General features: G+C 39.6%; 1 protein-coding gene across 1 annotated transcript in view; it reads right to left on the reverse strand.

Annotated features, from left to right (window-relative positions):
- LOC109995434 (TBC1 domain family member 8) overlaps window positions 1-16,541 on the reverse strand; it is a 25,127-nt gene extending 8,586 nt beyond the window's left edge. Inside the window, 9 exon segments of the mRNA XM_065962566.1 lie at window positions 635-785; window positions 1,321-1,470; window positions 2,096-2,293; window positions 4,845-5,052; window positions 8,171-8,411; window positions 8,972-9,200; window positions 9,344-9,462; window positions 9,638-9,748; window positions 16,189-16,541. Coding sequence (XP_065818638.1) covers window positions 635-785; window positions 1,321-1,470; window positions 2,096-2,293; window positions 4,845-5,052; window positions 8,171-8,411; window positions 8,972-9,200; window positions 9,344-9,462; window positions 9,638-9,748; window positions 16,189-16,315 — 1,534 coding nt within the window. The 5' untranslated portion in view covers window positions 16,316-16,541.
- Window positions 16,542-19,156: the final 2,615 nt, after the last annotated feature.

A 19,156-nucleotide genomic window follows, 5' to 3' on the forward strand; every position in this document is an offset into this window, starting at 1 on the left:
TACAATCCCACAAAGCTTTGTTGAATTGAACTGTAACACAAACAGAGATGTGAGATGAAGGTAAAATAAGGGCAGCTAATGTGGTGATAAAAAAAGGATAGACATTAAACACCATCAGGATACTGACATGAAGACATCATGTATAAGACTTTTGTAATGAATCGTCAGTAACTTGATCTGTCGTCGTTCTGAGAGGTTCTTTCTACACTTTCAGTTCCACAGTCACAGTTTCAGTTTGAGTTCAAAAAAGATTTTTTTCTTCACTGATGACACCGAGCTGACGAACCAACAACTGCACAGTATTTTAAAAAGGCAGTGTTATGGATAGATTTCTGAAGTAAAACTAGGTCACAGGTATCCTTGCCCATCAGGAGCTGTCTATTTTGTTTTTGAATGAAAGTCTCAGTTGTGTGTGTGTTCTGGAAAATATATTTTTGGCCATTTTGTGACTCCGCCCATTACACCTCTGTTCTTTGACTCCCACTTCTCCTTTTTTTATGGCTCAGATTTTATTCTACTCTATCAGCTGTCCTGTCGCATAAAAGACAAATAAATGTTTTGTTTTTTTTATGGTCTACTGCACACAACACAAAGATCACACCACACCTTCCCTCATCCACAATCTTTGTTCTACCTGAGAATGTCATCCACAGCTCTCCTCGCAGGGACTCTGGTATCCCCATGGCGACCAGTCTTTGGATCTTCTCTGTGCGGAACATGTGGACGCCTCGACCGAACTCCGAGAAATGATCGTCCCACAGACGCTCCTTCTCCTGCTCCGTGCTCTGACACACACACACACACACACACACACATTCAGAGACCCACATTTACTTGTTGAACAGTTGTTGTTGTAAATGCTAGTGATAGTTTTCTATAATAACTTAATGAATAAATCAAATAACTTTGTCATTTAAAACGTGATCTTCTCTGAAACCCTTTCTGACATTAGTGGATAAGACTTAACTGGATGCATTATGGTCTGTGCTGCTATGTGATGCCTATATTATGTGCAAACTCTGCCTTATTTGGCATACTGACTGAGGATTCTGACTGATTCCCACCCATATGTTTGTGTTTTTTGTTTTTGCTTTGTCTGTTTTCTACCCAGGACTGTTTTTAAAAAGAGGGGCAGTCTCTTTTTCAATTTCTGGCAGCTTTGGACATTTGAATGTATGCCCCTTGCCTCTCTTTTTTTTTTCTTTCCATCATTTTGTGTAATACTGTTGGGTGTTCTTGTCTGTCTTGTATGTCTGTATTGTAATAAAAGCTATAAATAAAGTATTAAAACGTGATCGTCTCTGACAGTCTCCTCTCTACCTTGTTGCCGTTGGCTCCTGGTTGGTTCTGGTGGAAAGCCGTCATCAGAGCTTCACTGTTGATAGTATTACGGAGAACCTGCTCCTCTATCTCCTCTTCATCAGAGTACCCAGTGTCGTAGTAGAAGGTGTAGTAAGGGGTCGGCGAGCTCTGAGGTGAGATCAGAGAGAAATACTACATCATCAGTTTTTTACTGAACAATATGCTACATGCTAATCCTTTATTTAACATTAAGAGATTCACAGTTTGAATTCACACTGTGTTTTTTTTCATGCTCAAGAGTCAAATTTCCTCTGACTTAGTCTCAATCTTAATGACATTGTTAAAGTCTGCTCCCAGAGTCCAGCTAAAGAGATCAGAGCTGAAACGTGTGATCCAGAAAGTGAAAGAGATTATTAGTCACTCACGTCCTTTCTTATGAATTCTCTCTAATGCTGTCAGGACGATGAAAACAGACAGATATTCAAACTCTTTGATTCCTTCTGCTATCAGGCTGATAAATGCTGACAGCAGTAATGGACGTATGGGCCAGGTCCTTAAAACTTCTGTATATTGTAAGGTTTTTTTGTTTGTTAATTTTTATGCCTTTATCTAAGATATGGGGCAGTGGAGTCAAAAACCAGGGAGGAGAGAGTGGGGAACCATAGGTCGGATTTGACTGTATGCCAATCACAGCCTCCATACATTAGGCTTGTGAGCTAACCACTAGGCCACTGGGTAGCAGTGACCTGCGGTGTGAAAGCACTTCACTTCAATTCAAGACGAGCTCACGTACCACCTTCCTCTTGCCGTCTTTCTTGTTCCGGAACATGGACTGTTTCCACTGCAGAGCTCGGAGTCTGGAGTTCAGGTTCTCCACCAGCTCGTCTCGGTCCTGCAGCTCGATCAGCTGAAACGCCTTCTTAGTCCGAATGCTCACGATGACGGGGTTGGGAAGCAGGCTGGTGCTTTCGGCTTTCTCGATGGACAACACCTGAAGAGCATTAACGATCATCGGTGTGAGAGATTTTGCATACAACACTGAATAACTATTCAAAGCATTTGTTACTTTAAACCACAAAATCAACAGTTTAAAGTTCATTTAATGACATGCTTTGATGCTGAATTTACCGTAATCTAATCTGTACATGGGCAGGTTAAAGAAACAGATGAAGACACTGTACATGGACATGTCTCGTACTGTATTAATACAATTTATTGTAGGTCACATATCCAATAAATCCATATCAAATAAAAATAACTCAAAGTGACCTTAACTCTGTGAAAAAGAGAGAATAATGATGTTACAGTTTCAGTTCTGCAGGACATGTGAGAAAATCTGGAGGAGCAAAAGGGGAATTATTTCTGCATCCACAGTAACAGGTTAGGAGGGAGGGAGTGATCATATTTTTATATTTTATAAAGACAATGCTTCAGTAGAGAACAGAGGAAAAGCTCAGAGCAGAGGAAACAGAGTGTGCCTGACTCCTCACATTGTTTGTGAACAGACCGGCCATCTGTCTGCTGAATAATTGAACTGAACCACGCTCCAGTCAGCCAACAGTATGTCCACGTTTAGAGGTTTGATTAGGAGCTCTACAAAAATGTAATTTACACACAAAATGTGCCATGTAAAGAGTCTTGATTGAGTACACCAAATTGAATGATTTATCTATGTTCTCTTTGTTCGCTCCTGCAGTTGATGCACGTTTTTAAATAATATAATAATAACTTTATTTATACAGCACCTTTATAAACAAATGTTTCCAAAGTGCTGTGACAGACAAAGCAAATACAGCAACACAACAACAGAACAGAGATCAACAGAGGGGGCCAAACAGAGAGGGCAAAATTATATAAACGCAAATAACAGGAATAATATAGATCCAACAGGCAGGTATGGAGAGGCAGTTCAACAAAATGAAGGAAAATTAGTTCAACCGGGAGAGAACAAAATTAAATTTGAGGGAGAGTGGGACGACATCACATCACAGGCTGTAAACACAGAATGAAGATAAAAAGAAGGGATAAACAGAAGATTGGTTAAATGAATAAAGCAACAGAGAGCTGAAGAGTTAAAAAGATAAAAGCAGTAGGAATTTAAAAAATACTAAGAGCAGTAAAATGAATACAGGAAGTGATAGATTTAAAGGCTAAAATATTTAAAGAAGAGAAAGATAAAAAGGTTAAAAGCAATAAAATTTTTAAAAAGAAGGGATAGATCTTTAAAGGAGAAATCACATAAAAGCAAGTCTATGAAAGTGAGTTTTAAGAAGTGATTTAAAAGAGTCCACTGACTCTGCTCGCCTTATCTCCTGCAAATATCTACTTATGATACCTTAACACAGCTAAAATATAGAATCGAATAGAACAGAATAGAAAATTGTCTTTGCCTTCACAAGGACAAAACAAAAACATGATGACAAACAAGACAACATCCAAACACAGCAAGAAACCAGAAGAGACAACATCACAGTCAACATGGTTTGTTAAGTTTTAAATTATTTAACACAATTTAGTTTAATAATAAGCCAGAGTTTAAAGACAGTCATTTCATAAAACAGTGTGCAGTTAAAGGTGGGATGCTTTTGGAGAAGGACTGTGTTTTTATTACTTCATGAATTTGATCATTCATGCAACTGCAACTATTGACAATCCCCTCAAAGCTTTGAGATATTGATGTGTTGTAATCATTCACCTCATGAAACCGGTTTATGTGTTACTCTTTAACAAGCAGCTTGCAGAGCAGCAAACACAGGCAGCTTCATAGCTCATCTAAGAACAGACAAACACTGTAGAAGACCAATGCCTCCTGAGTCAAAATCCGGTTTGTATAACTGTAAAGTCACTCGTTTCATTTGCTTAGAGGCTATAAAAATGTCCGAGGTGTTGACGGACAGACACAGATCTTTTTCAGCATTTAACTTTCAGCTTCTCATGCTTGGTCTGTGGTTTTTACTACGTTGTAAAATCCTACAATAACCCAACATTTCTACCAAGTTTTAACACTCTGTCTGGTGGTTTCCTAAATCACACAAACTTGAGCGAGAGGAAACCCCACAGTTGAGTGTTTTAGCCACTTCCTTATTGGCAATTACTGTAAGTTCCTTTAGTTATGCCTGAGGAAAAACAATGATATGGCTGTGTTCTCTGTGCACCTGCTGCATTGTACCTCAGGTGAAGTTTCATAACTCATTGAACCAGTCCTTGTTCACGTTAGGTATTTATCATCTCATGAGCCCTTCTAATCATCTTTAAAGTTTTGGACTAGATAGGATTCAGTGAAAGCTTTTCTGTTTAAACGGCTTGGAAACGATGTGTCATCAAATCCTGGCATCACTGCTTATTCAGAAGGATAATGCAAATTATTAAACAAGCCTCAGTCCTCCAAAGTTAAACCTATATAAAGTCTGAAAATGAACACTTGATCTGTGCTGTAAGTCCTTCACAGGTAAGACGGCTAAAAGACTTTTCCCTTTCACACCACATTGTGCTCCAGATGAACAGGTGACCTCAGCGTGTCTGTGGTTTCATCAGAACTGTACCTCTGAGAGCGGTATAAGCAGGATGCAGTTTCCTTCCTCTCGGCTGGAGAAACACAGGTAGCTGTCGGTGGTGTAGAGAGTCCCGGCTGTATGACAGCGAGAGTGTGGGGTCCAAACCGAACAGGACGCCACCTCGTGGAGTCTTTCACTGCGAGGGAGCCGAAACAGAGCCAGGACGTACTCTCTTAACGCCTGTTCTTCCAGGATCCTGGGAAGGATTTAAAAAAAAAAAAAAGGGGATGAGTTAGGCTGTAACACGCTGATATGGTTTTGAAGAGTAACTCATTGAAGAGTAATATCTACTGCTTGAAATCACACAAATGACCCCCAAAGGTATGACTATAGTCAGAGACAGTTGTGTCAAGAATGTGATCATATCTAGCAAATTGTTTCACAGTTAGATTTGACAGAAAAGTTTGTTTTTAGTACCAACAAAGATTCCTCTGGGTGAATAAATCCTCCCTTAAGATAATCACTCCCTGAACATCTTTGTTGCTGAGCTTTGAAAGTTTCATTCCTTACCTTCCTGCCATGATTGTATATGTGTGCTACAAGACTAAATGTTGGAGCGGTGCATCATTAATCTGAGGAGCGTCTTGTACAGTCTGTCTTTAAAACAAGTGTTTCTACTCTAGTCTTTGAATGCATGAGTTCCTCCACCGGGCAGGGAGTCAAGTGAAACAATAAGACAACATAAGTCTTTGCAATCTTTAAAAATGGATGTCTTCAGTGTTGTTGTAGTTTATGGGTCAGGTTTAGACTGGGGGGCTCTGCCTCAGGGCGGTCATGCCGTCCTACTTGACAAGCAAACCAGAGTTTGTTTGAGCCCTAAGGAGACGAGTTAAATTTTAAACACAGATCTTTTCTGTTCTTCTCGGTTCTGTCACACGAGTAGCCAAATTTCTCCAAAGTTCCTCTGCATTCACATGAAAAAAAAAACTTTTTCTGCAACACGCTTTACCTTTTTTAAATGTGTTTGTAATAAAATGTTGAACACACATTCATCATTCTACCAAAAAAAAAAACATCAATGATAATTAATTACTTTAATTATGTGGTTAAAGGTGATGCTAAAGTTTTTTCCTGCTCCATTTGTTCCTTCTACATTTAGCCACCTATAAACCCTGCATGCTCATTTCTTACTTGTTCCGTTTTCTCCATTCTAGACTCGCTGATGTTTCCATTTCTTGAATTTGTACTTTCAATTTCTTATAGTTCACATTTCATGTCTTTGCTTATGCATGCACGTTAATCTGCTGTCTACTGTAAAAAGCAAAAATAAATGCGCTTCTCACAGGATCAAAAAAAAAAATCTGTTTTCTGGACCTTAACCCACTCACACATCAGTGCTGCAGCTCAGGAAGTTTCACTTTCAAGTTCTTCTTTTGGTTTCAAGGTTTTTAAATAGACAGAAATAAATAGCCCTGAGTATCAGAGAGTATATCAGGAAGTATTCTGAGGGGAAACTTTGTAAGTAAAAGTTGCACATGATGATGGGAAGTGAAGTCAGGTTTGACGCTTTGCAGAAAAAGCACAGCGAACAATCGACCTACACGTGAAAAGATCCTGTAACAGAAATGTTAAAAGTGAAAGACACAGCATGTCGGAATAAATAGTCCTGAGTTGAGAAAATAAAATCTAACTTAGAGAAGAGGGAGGTGTTTCCAGGTGTGTCTTGTGATTATTCCACAATCACAATGAACAATAAGTGCACAAATGTTCACAAAAAAGAAGCAGAGTATGCTTCTTTTTTGAAGTAGTGCCATGGGGCTCCGGTAGCCTAGTGGTTAGTGCCTGCGCCCCATGTACGGAGGCTGTAGTCCTCCAATTGGGCAACCTGGATTCAAATCTAAACTGTAGCTCCTTTCCTGCATGTCATTCCCCACTCTCTCTCTCTCTCTCCCTGATTTATGACTCTATCCACTGTCCTATCTCTAAATAAGGCATAAAAAGCCCAACCTTAAAATAAAATCAACTATCTGACATCAAGGCTTGGCTTTTTTCTCGTACTTCTACTGAGCTGCTTGTCAGATGGGTGCAGATCACTCCATCCACCCACATTTGTACCAAAAACCATTAGGGGGAACTTCTCAACAAAAGTGACACTCCAGTATTCACACTCATTCACACTGTGGGTGTGCAGTGCAGCTGCACAGCTGTGAGAAATGAGCCGTGGTTAGATCGTCTCTCTAACGCTCTTTTTTACATTCTTAACTTCCTCTCATCATCATCATCATTAGCTCGACGTTGAGGTCAAGGTTTCTTTATTACAACCTAGAAGTGTCAATGTGTTGTGCAGACAAGAGAGTCAGTGTTTCAAAGATTAATTCAACACATGGCAATAGAAGTCCAGGAGCAAAGACCTGACAGAAATCATTATAACAAACATCTTCGATTACATCATGGTGAAGTATTTACACAGACACTCGCTCAAAATCGTATCACATCCTGACATGGTTGAAGTGAATCATTTAGCGCTAGTTTTTTTAAGTAGTGCTATAGCTACAGGTTAAAAAAATGCATCTGTAGCGTTTTGTTTTTCCCTTAGGAGCAAGAAAGTCCCCATTAAAGGGCGAGAACAGTCATGTAGAACAGAGCTCGCCTTACGCTGCAGCTGTAATTAATAAAGATCTGACAGATCTTGAGGCTAACCTGTAAGTTAGCTAACTTCGAAATTTAAATGAAAATGAGCTCAAACAAGCGTAAAAAGTTCAGTTAGTTTCTTAATAAGGATGTACTGCCTTGCAATTAGTTGCTGATATTCAAAGCGAGAAAGCGAGCTAAGGGTTGCAAGTCCTCAAATAACAAGGCGTCATTTTTCTTCATAAATACTGAAAAATTTGACATTTGTAAAACTGCAATTTAGCATAATTTTCATAATGAATTAGAAAATAACAAATATAGCTAACGAGGCAAAATTTAAGACCACAATTTGTAAAACTGAAAATGGTGAGTCATACTGCTAGTCTAGCCACTAGCTTACAAATCTGCCTGCCAACTATTAACTAACGAAATTAAAATGTAAAGCAAACAACTTAAGTAATCATATTATTTATCTGTCTCTAACAGCAAAGAGAAATACCTACGGACAAACAGCGACCAAAGCAACAATGCTGAAAGATAATTTTGCAGCAGGGGAAGCATTAGCGTCCGTACTCGACCACTACACTCAATTAGCTTTGAGGGAAATCCATCCCTTTAAATGCTAATGCATTTAAATAACCAGGAAGAGACAATATCCTAAAAAATAAACTTAACTATACAGTGTAAAATGTACTTTACAACTCAAGTGGTACTGGTTAAAGATACCAGTATCCAGCACCGACCTTTTGGTGATGCGTGTGGGCTGCTGCAGGACTCGGTCCAGCTCCAGGCCTTCGCTGTCCAGCAGCCGCCTCAGGGAGATGTCAGCCAGCTGACCAATGACCCCAAAGGTCTCCTCCAGGTTCAGGAACATGGAGAACTCCCTCTGTCGCTGCCGAGTGTTGACCCTTATCGCCTCTGTCATTAGACCGCTGGAGACCCGCTCCAACCGCATCACGTCCGCCCAGGGAATCACAAACTTCACTGTGGATAGGGAGGAATAAATGTGTGTTAGTTTTCTGCACTTCACAGTGACAACATGACCTCTGAAATAATAAATGATGGTCATTTGCTGTGTTTCAATCTTTTGCTTAAGTGAAATTATATGAAACTTTAACGAGGGGGGAAAAAAACATGCAAAACCGACCCCAGCCGCTCTGGATTAGATATTAAATCAATTCATTTGTCTACTTTTTACCACCTGAAGAAATGTTTTCTTTTTCAACTCAAGTTCTCGTCAATTATTGACCTTAAAAATGTTGAATCGTTTCCACCCAAGTTTCTGAGACACAGCAGGAATCACTGAAAACGTTGTTGACATTTGATCATTTACCGAGGAGGCCATTTGTCTGTTTGTAAGATATTTTTCAGCACAGCACTCTTTTATCATTACTTTAAGCCGACATAAAGAGAAAATATGCGCTCAATCTTGCAAAATACTGAAAATATCCTTGACAGTTCATAGTAATAATATTGTTTTTTTTTATGACTTCCCAACAGACTTTGTATTCAGTCTCTTTGAGCCCTCACTTTGGTGTACAGACCTTCCTTCCCCAGCAGGAAGGCGTAGAAGGCCATGTGGTTGATGCTGAGGTAGAGGAAGCCCTGTCGAGGTACCCGGCCCTTCCAGCAGCAGCACGAGTAGTACGTCACCAGTTTCTCTGACGAAGGGAGGCCGAAGTGAAGCTCAAACTTCAGCAGAGCATCTCTGAACTTCGCCGGGTCCTCCTCCTGGGCCGCCTGGCGACCCCAAGCATCCTCAGCGATAAGGCCCTGAGGGAGAGGGCAAGGTTATTTTTGTTTTTATCATCATCATCATCATCCTCATCATATAATCTACAGTTAAGCAGATATTTAATTTGGTCCAACAAATGCCTTAAATCCTTTTAAATACGAAGAAGAAGCACATTTCATACCCTGACTTTGCCTCTGACGAAGCTCGCCACATCCTGCTTGTTCTCAAACACAGACAGAGAGTGGAGCAGGTTGTGGATCAGCCAGTCCCAGTGCTTATTCACCTCCTCTATGGCAACTCCTGATGGACCAAAAAGACTAAATCATGCAGGAAATACAACTACTGTTAAAAATCAAATGAGTCAGAAAATCTGCCTGAAGAACCGAGGCAGCAACAAAAAGCGCACCATCAAAAAGAATCTGAAAGTCAAGAAATGTAAAATAAGAATAAAGACAACAGTGGTGGTTCAGCTCACCGCTGGCGATCACCCAGCTGATCTGTGAACCTGGAACCTGAAGGAGAATTCGGAAGGGTGTGACCCTGGCATTGGAGTCCAGGACTGTGTCCAGCGCCCCCACTAGGAGACCTGCAGAGACGAAAAGACACAGAGAGTCAGGCTTGATTAAAAGCAAAAATCACAGGGACAAGACTTCAGCCAGAAGTATTATCATCACTGCTGAGTGCGGTCATTATACAGTCATTTGTGCAAAAACAAAAACTTACAAAAGCTTGAATAACAGTGGGGGATGACATGCACTCAACAGTGTCAGGATCAGGAGTTGAACCAGGGACCAGCGTTTCATCTGAACTAAACCAGTTCCTCTAAATGAAAGTAGCTTGGAGGACTACACCCTCTGTACATGAGTTATGAGCTAACCACTGGGCCATCTGACACCCCTAAATGAAAGTATGTTGCACAACCACAGCAACATTTATGGCATTAACTCTGTCCCTTTTTAGCCCTGCTGCACTACAGAGGCTTTACATGATAACATAAACAACATGCCGTAATGCCTTCCAACTTCAAATATGAGCAAACACTTTTTAATAGAAGAACGACTACGGCATTACATGTTAGTCTCTCTTTCTGTGTCTCAACAAAGAACAGAGAGAGGTCAAACACTGAAACATTTCACAGCTACTTGTAAGAAAGAAACGTCCCAGGCTGAGAGATCCTGAGGAGGGTCAAGATAAGCGGAGACAAGATATGACAGATATTTACCCTAAATCTAAAATCTGCTGTTAATATAAAAGCTTTGTTAATATCTGGTGCTAATACACCTTTATGTAAAAGAGTGTGGTTAAAGTGATAAAAGTAAACACCCACATTACCATAAAACAACTCAACAGGTTATCAAAACGAGCACGTTTTGTAGTACTTGGTCTCAAGACCGATCCCACAACCACTTTTTAGCGGTTTCTGTCTGTTCTTGGAATTGAAATAATTTTTACTCTGTGTTGTCTCAGTCTCATACTTTTATATATTGAAGCATGCATCAAAGCTTAGGGTGAGATATAATGTGTAATGTTCATCTGGTCAAGTTTTGCTCTGATGCAGCCATGACACGTCAGCTGTTGAGGTCTGCTGTTGGCTGATTCAGTCCTTGAAGGCGGGCACTTTGTGTTTGCATTTTTATAGCACTTATTTTACAACTTGAGCCACTGCAGTCTGCACTTCAGAATCCCACTTAGACTTTGACCAAATTAGCATTCCCCTGTCCAACTTTTAACCCTTCAGTTTCTGGGAAAATAAAGTTTTCCACTCATCTTCGCTTTGAACTTCTGGGCTTTATAAGGCAGCATTATCAGCCAAATCCGTCAAACGTACCACAAGTACAACCTGCATCTCGCGGCTATGACTAAACACCATGAGGGAGGCCAGATCTCTATCTGTGTTTAACTTGTCTGGTCTGGTACACAAAGGAGGACAACATGTACATCTGGCTGTACTGTGTAATACATGGACAGAAGAGGAAGAGGAAGAGGAATGAGTCTCAGCTCTCCAACATATAGGAGCATGATTTTATGATTTTACTCAACAGCGTAAGTGTTGTGAGCTTGTAAAACCTGCAATGAAACTTTCTTACTAACCCTGAAAGTGCGTCAGAACAATGGGATTCGCAGGAGGCTTTTACAGGCTTGTGAGAGTGAGTCAAAATAAACTTTAAGAGGCTTTTTTACTTTCAGAAAAGACCCTTTTTTGGTAGTTTTGTAACCTTTTTTTAATCAACAATAAATATCATCTGTAACAAGCCTGATTCCAGCCTAGAGAAAGCACAAGACACTGACGTGTGAAGATAAAGTCTCTCTGCAGCAGACAGCTCGGGCTCCCAGCCAAACTGTAAACCACATCTCACTGTCAGAGTCGACCTGCCTGGAGCTGTGAACCCAGCAGCCGGGCAACACAAAGCCATCCCTCTGTCACCACAAAGCCCAGGAGGGGTTTACACTGAGAAGCTTCCAGAAAAAGAGAGTCAATATGAATCAACATCGTTCTTTGCTCTCAGTCACATTGTTGGAGGAACACTGCTGAGGAGACATAAAGGCTGCTGTCACACTTAACAAGGCCTGGAGACAAAATGACATGTAGTTTTCTGCAAGACTGTGATGTCTGTTTGCATTTGAATGCATCAAAATGAATGATCCCCTATGTGTCTGCTTTGTTTAAGTGGAACTGTTTACATTTCTGCGAGGAAATTAAAAAAGTACCTTTTTCAGTCTGGCTTTTATTTCAATCAATCAATCTATATTTGTATAATAAATGTTGCTAAAGAGCAGGTAAAGACTGCACTCTTTGTTATAGTATCTACAAAGGCCAAAAATGAATCCATCATCATGAGCAAAGTTCAAGTGGTGAGGAAAAACTTCCTTTAAGAGGTAGAAACGTCGAGCAGAAGCAGACTCATGATGAACAGACGTCTGCTGAGACTGTGCTGGGCTTGGAAAGTGGGATAGAGGGAGATGCAGGAAGGAGAAGGATAGGGACAGACAGAGCGACAACAACAACAACAACAACAACGAAATAGATTAGAAGATTTATAGCTACAATGTCAGTAATAGTGGGAAAAGTATGTGTAGTATTAGCAGGCCCGTCCACAGCAATGGCTGGGCCCTGAAAGGCCCCGTGAATGGACCCTCCCAGGATATGATTTAAATCAACGTATGCACATTCGATCAGTGCTTTTAGCGCTAGCCTCCTGGCTAACAGTAGCTCCCTCTGCCTGGCTCCTATCAGCTTTTGGAGCTGAATAAAATACGTTTGTTCACAGGTTCTTGTTGGGGGCAAATGCCCGAGCCGGCTCCCCCCTTTTCTTCTTTTTTTCATTTCTGGCATCCTAACATTGTGCCAGTCCTTGTCCTATACTCATGTTTTCTGTCCGTGTTTGTTTTTCAGATGTTGCTGTGAGAAGCACTTCGGGCTTCATGTTAATGTAAAAGGTGCTCTGATGATAAAGTTAAGATCTGTGAGGGCGCTGAATTAAAAATAACAAGAAAATGAAGACACATTCGAGACATGGGAAACGATACTTTCACAGCGCTGCTTAGAAATGATAACACAGATATATGTTTGTATGAGGGGGCTGATAGGCTGCAGATGTTTCGATGCCCTGCCCTGCTCAGAAATCCTGCTGAAAGTATGTCATCATCACCGGTGAGACGGGGAAAGCTGCTGGAAAGTTTAGTCTCACAGCTTTGAGAACACATTCAATATGACTCTCTGTTCTGTATCTTTGAACATGTTATTATGAGTCAGATTTTAGACATTAAATAGACAACATAAGTCACCTTTATTGTAAGATCAGCAAAGAATCAAAAACTCATCAGGACCAAATTCTTCTACTTCTACAGAGACTGAAACTTAGTGGTTATTTAGGATACTGATTAGGGAGGTATGAAGGATTAAAGATGGTATAAACTGTCATCCAAACTAGACAAGTGTTGTGTTATAATGTAATAACTCTTTAAAATGGAGTGGGTCACCTTCTCACTGGTGCTTCAACAAACTCAATTTGGGGACGTTTCAGAGAAACTGGTGAAGAAAAGGTCCAAGATGCTTTTCTTTTGTTTCACTCAGTCTGTTATTTATTGACGGTGCCTTGCAGAAGTATGAATTAGCACTTTTCTGCTTTTTACAGTGGCACCCACCTCGAATTCAAATGGACTTATTTCTACTTTTTACAGTTTGATTCACAAACACAAGCAGTCTAAAAACCAGACATCTGTTGAATGCATGACTTAACCTGAATTCTCCTGGTTGCACCTGATCGTTGTAGTTTCCCAGCGAAAAGGCTAAAACTTTTCTTTTGTCTTTATTTGTAGATCATTTCAAATACAGAGTAATATCCCCTTCCCATATTTAAAATTATAGATTATTTTGTGTTGATCTGATACATATAAACCCAATAAATCCAGAGTAATTTGCAATTGTGACACAAAGTCAAGCGAAGTGACCACATGTGCAAGACCCCATAGACACATATGTGTACATACCATAGACTGTCCATGGTTTTCTCCAATGGGAAATCTATACGTTCTGTTTTTATTTGTCATTAATATTCTGTATTAATGCTGGTCGGGTTTTTTCTGGCGCCTCAGAGGCTTTAGTCCTCCAGGCGGGCGGCCCAGGTTCAAATCAAACCTGTGGCTCCTTTCCTGCATGTCATTCTCCACTCTCTCTCTCTCTCCCTGATTTCTGACTCTATCCACTGTTCTATCTTGAAATAAAGGCATAAAAAGGTGGAAATAAATAACCGAACAGATTGAATAAAGGTTAAACATCAACATCTCGACTCTGTGTTGTTTCCTTCTCTTGTGTGGAAGGAATGCTGGAGTGACTTTTAATTGGTTAATGTTGAACGACGTGACAACAGGACTTGACCTTTACCCCCTCTCGTCATGGGAACAGAGGGAACAAACAAAAAGCTAACCCCGGCCAGGAAGTTCCTACTATTCTGTTTTATGAGAGAGGATGAGGGCGAGTTTCTCCACCGGGAAGAAAACATAAAGAAGACACTGTATGAGCCGAGAGCCTGCGGTTTAATAATAAGGAACGTCAGTCTTCACATTCTGTGGAGAGACCACTGTTAGGCTGCACAGATACAAAACACACAGAGAGGAAACGACACAGAGGAAGCAGCAAACACACCATCGGAGGAAAGCTCGAGCTCGGAGCAGTGGGAAAGAACTCCATATATCAGACGAGCAACAGCTGCATCAAACACGGCCCATAATGTGTATAATCATCAGTAACTGTAGACAGCACTTGTTCTGCAGGGTGAAACATTTGCAGTACAGCGGCGGGGGAAGTAGCTTTCATACGTGTTATACCACAGAATGAAGAGAGACAAAACCTGTAATCATCCGACAGGAAATGACAGATTTCCAGATTTGGACGAAGTTAAACTTTAAACTGACTTCTGTTTCGGATTTTCAAACTAAAGTCCAAAAAAACAACAACAGAGAGAGAGAGTCCATATCCTGAACAACTGTCTGCTGATATTTATGGCATTATTATCTCCTGTGCAATTTAACTTTAGAAACTCAGTTTTTCAGCATAAGAAGCATTAACAACTGGAGGATTCAATGCTCTAGTTTTCTGATAATGGATTTACTGGTTTGAGTAGAAGTTCTCTGATTCCCCTTCTACTCTGGGAGTTTTTTTTTTTTTTTTTAAACTGAATATTTCTGGTCATAGACGGACAATGATGTTTGCGTCCTCTGCTTTGGAAAACATTATTGTACAGTTTTCACAAATTTCTGAGTTTTCTTTTGGGACCAAATAAGTAAAAAAAATCAATCGAGAATATATCCAAAGGTTAATTAGCAATGAAAAGTATTGTTATTGTTATGCATTCATTACGGGGTTATCGTGTAAGAAAAAACAAAAGTATTATAAGAGATGCAACGATCCACTTTTTTTTTCAGTCCGATCCGATCCCTAACTATTATCAAACACAATTGCATTAAAAGGATGTTTTTACTTTTTAGATGTTCAATGTATTGCTTAAACTGATGAATAAACCATTATATTACCTAAAAGGAAGAACTGTAAAACAGCTGTACAGGGACATTGAACATTTTACAGACTCACCAGAAGATATTCTACTAAGCAAAAAATAAAACAGAGGAAACTAACAAATCCTCATAAATGAGAGTGTTTAAAACAACAGATTAAAAAAAAAAGCTCTGGTTCACGTTTACAATATATTCAGATTCATTCTGAGACCTCTAAAACATAATCGGTACATAATCCGGATTATTCAAGCATGGCTTAAAGAGTTTTAATAACAGCCGGAGGCTTGGCATACAGCACAGATCACATGAATTTAAAAAGTAAAGAAGTAAAGCACGATTGAGGGATTAGAGGGGTCAAATTGGCTCAGTTTAGTTGGGACTTCCTCTTTTATACCCTTTGTCTAGTGTTTCTGCAGTTTTGAGCCTTTAAGAGTTTGTTCACTTCACCATGCTCACCGCAGGCAAAGACAGTGAGAAAAATCCACTCTTTGTTTTTGATGTTAGTTCTGACACCTAGGTGAAATGACTGTATTTAGAAGAAGTGAGACCTTTTATGAACCACACACGATGAGATTGCGGATTTTTAAATGACTGTATGAGTTTCTGTTCTGAATTTAAAGCTTAAGCACAGATGAAACCCTGAGTTGAGAGTTGGAGCAGGACAACAGTGTTTAAGGTACAAAGTGAGCATGTCTCGCATAGGCATCAAGTCATCAGTTGCCATAGGAACAAAATCTGAGTCGAGAGGCACAAGTGAACCCTGAAGATTAGTGAATATATGGTCAATTCTTGAATTTCTGGGAAACCCCCTTGGACACGCCCCCTTGTTTACCTGTGGTTTTGCCTGCTGGATCTTTGTGGTTTTTCCTGTTCTATGCTAATTTGCCTCTTCTTGTTTTACATCTGTATTTTTCCATATCTTTTTTTGCTGGCCTGCATGTTGTCCAGTCTGCACACCATTTGGTCTCCGCTGTCTTATCATTTGTGTGGTATGACGTTTGTTTTTCTTACCTGTGAACCTGCCTGTAGGCTCCCCGTGGCCTCTCCTCCTCTGCAGGAGGAAGAAGTCGTTGCTCCTCTCGGTCACCCATAGCTTCAGAGCGTTTTTCAGCAGAACTTCCTCCGGGTTCAGCCACATATCGTCCAGCAGGGTGGGACCAGGAGGAAGCCCTCCGCTGTCTCGGTCCCTGTAGCGGCGGTATAAAAAAAAAAAGTTTTCCCCGCCGGACCTCCGGCTCGGGAGCGGCACAGTGGACACTACAGGGGCGGGTTTTCGTGTTTGTCCATGTTTCGGGTTTCTCCTGCGCTCCTGACAGCTGCAGGTCTCGCACTTCCTCGCCTCACGTCTGCTCCCTCACGCCCGATTTACAGCAGCTGTACACACTAGTCAAAGATCGTCTATCAAATATGATGACTCACTCCATCGTGGAATGAGGTCCATGAAGTTTTACTGAGTGAAATTTTTTTATTGTATAAATCAATAATAATAATAATAATAATAATAATAATAATAATAGCTTTATTTACATAGCGCCTTTAAAAAATAAATGTTTACAAAGTGCAAATACAGCAACACGACAACAGAACAGAGATCAACAGAGGGGCCAAACAGAGAGGGCAAAATTCTAAAAGTGCAAATAACAGGAATAATATAGATTCAACAGGCAGGTATGGAGAGGCAGTTCAGTACAATGAAGGACAATTAGTTTAAAATCAACCAGAAGAGAACAAAATTAAAATCTGAGGGGAAAGTGGGACGACATCACATCACAGGCTGTAAACACAGAATGAAGATAAAAAGAAGAGATAAACAGAAGATTGGTGAAATGAATAAAGCAACAGAGAGCTGAAGAGTTAAAAAGATAAAAGGAGTAGGAATTTAAAAAGACTAAGAGCAGTAAAATTAAGGGATACATTTAAAGGCTAAAACATTTAAAGAAGAGAAAGATAAAAAGGGTTTAAAGCAATAAAATTATTAAAAAGAAGGGATAGATCTTTAAAGGAGAAATCACACAAAAGCAAGTCTATAAAAGTGAGTTTTAAGAAGTGATTTAAAAGAGTCCACTGACTCTGCCCGCCTTATCTCCTCAGGCACCCTGAATCAATACAACAAAACTATTCAGAATCAGAAATACTTTATTTATCCCAGGGTGAAATTTGGTTGTTACCCCTGCTATTAAACACAATACAGCAGTAGTTACAAACATTACAACCCAAGAAATAGTACAACTTTAATTATCACGCCTACACCCAAGGGTTTAAGGCTTTTATGTAATATTTGTAAACCACGTTTTATATTTTCAGTACAGTTCACATAAATGTATTATCATAAAAAAATTAAAAAAATCCTCAAAAGATTTTGTTGTATCCTAATATTTCAGAATCAGAATCCGCTTTATTGGCCAGGTGTCACACACACAAGGAATTTTACTTTGGTGAACTTTGCTCTCTATGTAGAAAAAGCACAAAATTAAATATCAACAGTAAACACAAAATAAAGAAAGAATGGAAAATATGCACAGGACTAAATAAGACAACAGTGTAGTGGAGGGAAGTTCAAAATGCTGAGCTGATCAAAAATAATTACAAAGTTGCAAAATATTAACCTTAAGCAAATACAGATCTTTATGTCATTTTATCAAACTATTTTAGGTAAGTTTAATTAAACTCAATCACAAGATGAACTGACATTATACAGATAATTACCGATCACATCCTGGTATTAGCCAAGATATGTCTATATTAATTATAACTGTATTGTAAAGTAATACACAATGGGTCTATACCATTGACTGTACTGTATACAAGAATATGAAAAATAATTATTCTAAACAGTCTATGGTCTATACTTGTTGCACTAAAACTTCAATGAGAAAAACGAAATAGTAACTTTTTTTTTATGCAGACAAAAATAACGAATACAGTTTGCGGTTCTTGAAAAACAGGGTCAGAGTGGGAGCTCTTCGTTTTATTTTCTTTCTTCCGCATTTCACTAACTTTCCCTTCCGCCAGTTCCGGCTGAGAGCCGTCCTGTGATTGGTTGTTAGGCTGACACTGCGTTCAGGTATTGAGTACGTTCATGAGCACACAAAAAGGTTAAATTCATCCATCATACCTGAGGGCTCCACGACCACGAGACTTCCATGTCACGCCTTCAGTCATTTTCTGTTTTATGGCTGAGTGATTGAATTGATCCTGACAACTTGATTGTAAATTATTAGGCTACATACTGTTACAATAACACTACCTACATTTTAATGATAAGGCCATTTGCTGATGTTTAATATCAGCAATTTATATGCAAATATTGCAGAATATCATTCGATTAAAACTGTGGAAACCAGAGCATGGTAAAACTAAGAATAAAAATAGGTCACAAATCAAATAACACTATAGGTTGTTAAGTTCAACTACTAACATTAGGACATTCTAATAAGGGCTTTCCTAATATACATCCTGTTAACAAAATCCACAACTCTATAGCTTTGTCTTAAAGAGAGGTAAGGAAACAAATGAAATAAGAATGAAAAATACATTTCTTCAGGAGTTACTTTCTACTTAAAAAGTGTGTTTGTTAAAATGTTTTAAAAGAGCCATTCTTAGAAAAGTTCAGATACTTTATGGCTCTTTATGGATCCCCTTTTTAAAAAAAAAAAAAACCACAAGCAGGACACATGTTGCATAATGCTCATTGAGAACAACAAAAACTATTAATGATCCCCATTTCACTTCCTCTAGTTCTTCCTGAGCCTCTTGTGTTATCAGTGGATAAATCATCACATAACAAAGGGCCAATAGTTTGCATGGCACGTTTAACCTAGTTGGCCTCAAGCTCCCATCGAGTACAAGACACATCAGACTGTACTGTACATGCAGGTTGAACTATTTGGTGGGGAAATCCTGTCGCTGCTGAAATAACACGACCTGGCCCGAGCACTTAGGGTAATTTGTTGAAGATTTTTAGGCAGCCTAATAGGTC

Source organism: Labrus bergylta, chromosome 13, assembly GCF_963930695.1.
Source record: "Labrus bergylta chromosome 13, fLabBer1.1, whole genome shotgun sequence".
Classification (NCBI taxonomy): Eukaryota; Metazoa; Chordata; class Actinopteri; order Labriformes; family Labridae; genus Labrus; species Labrus bergylta.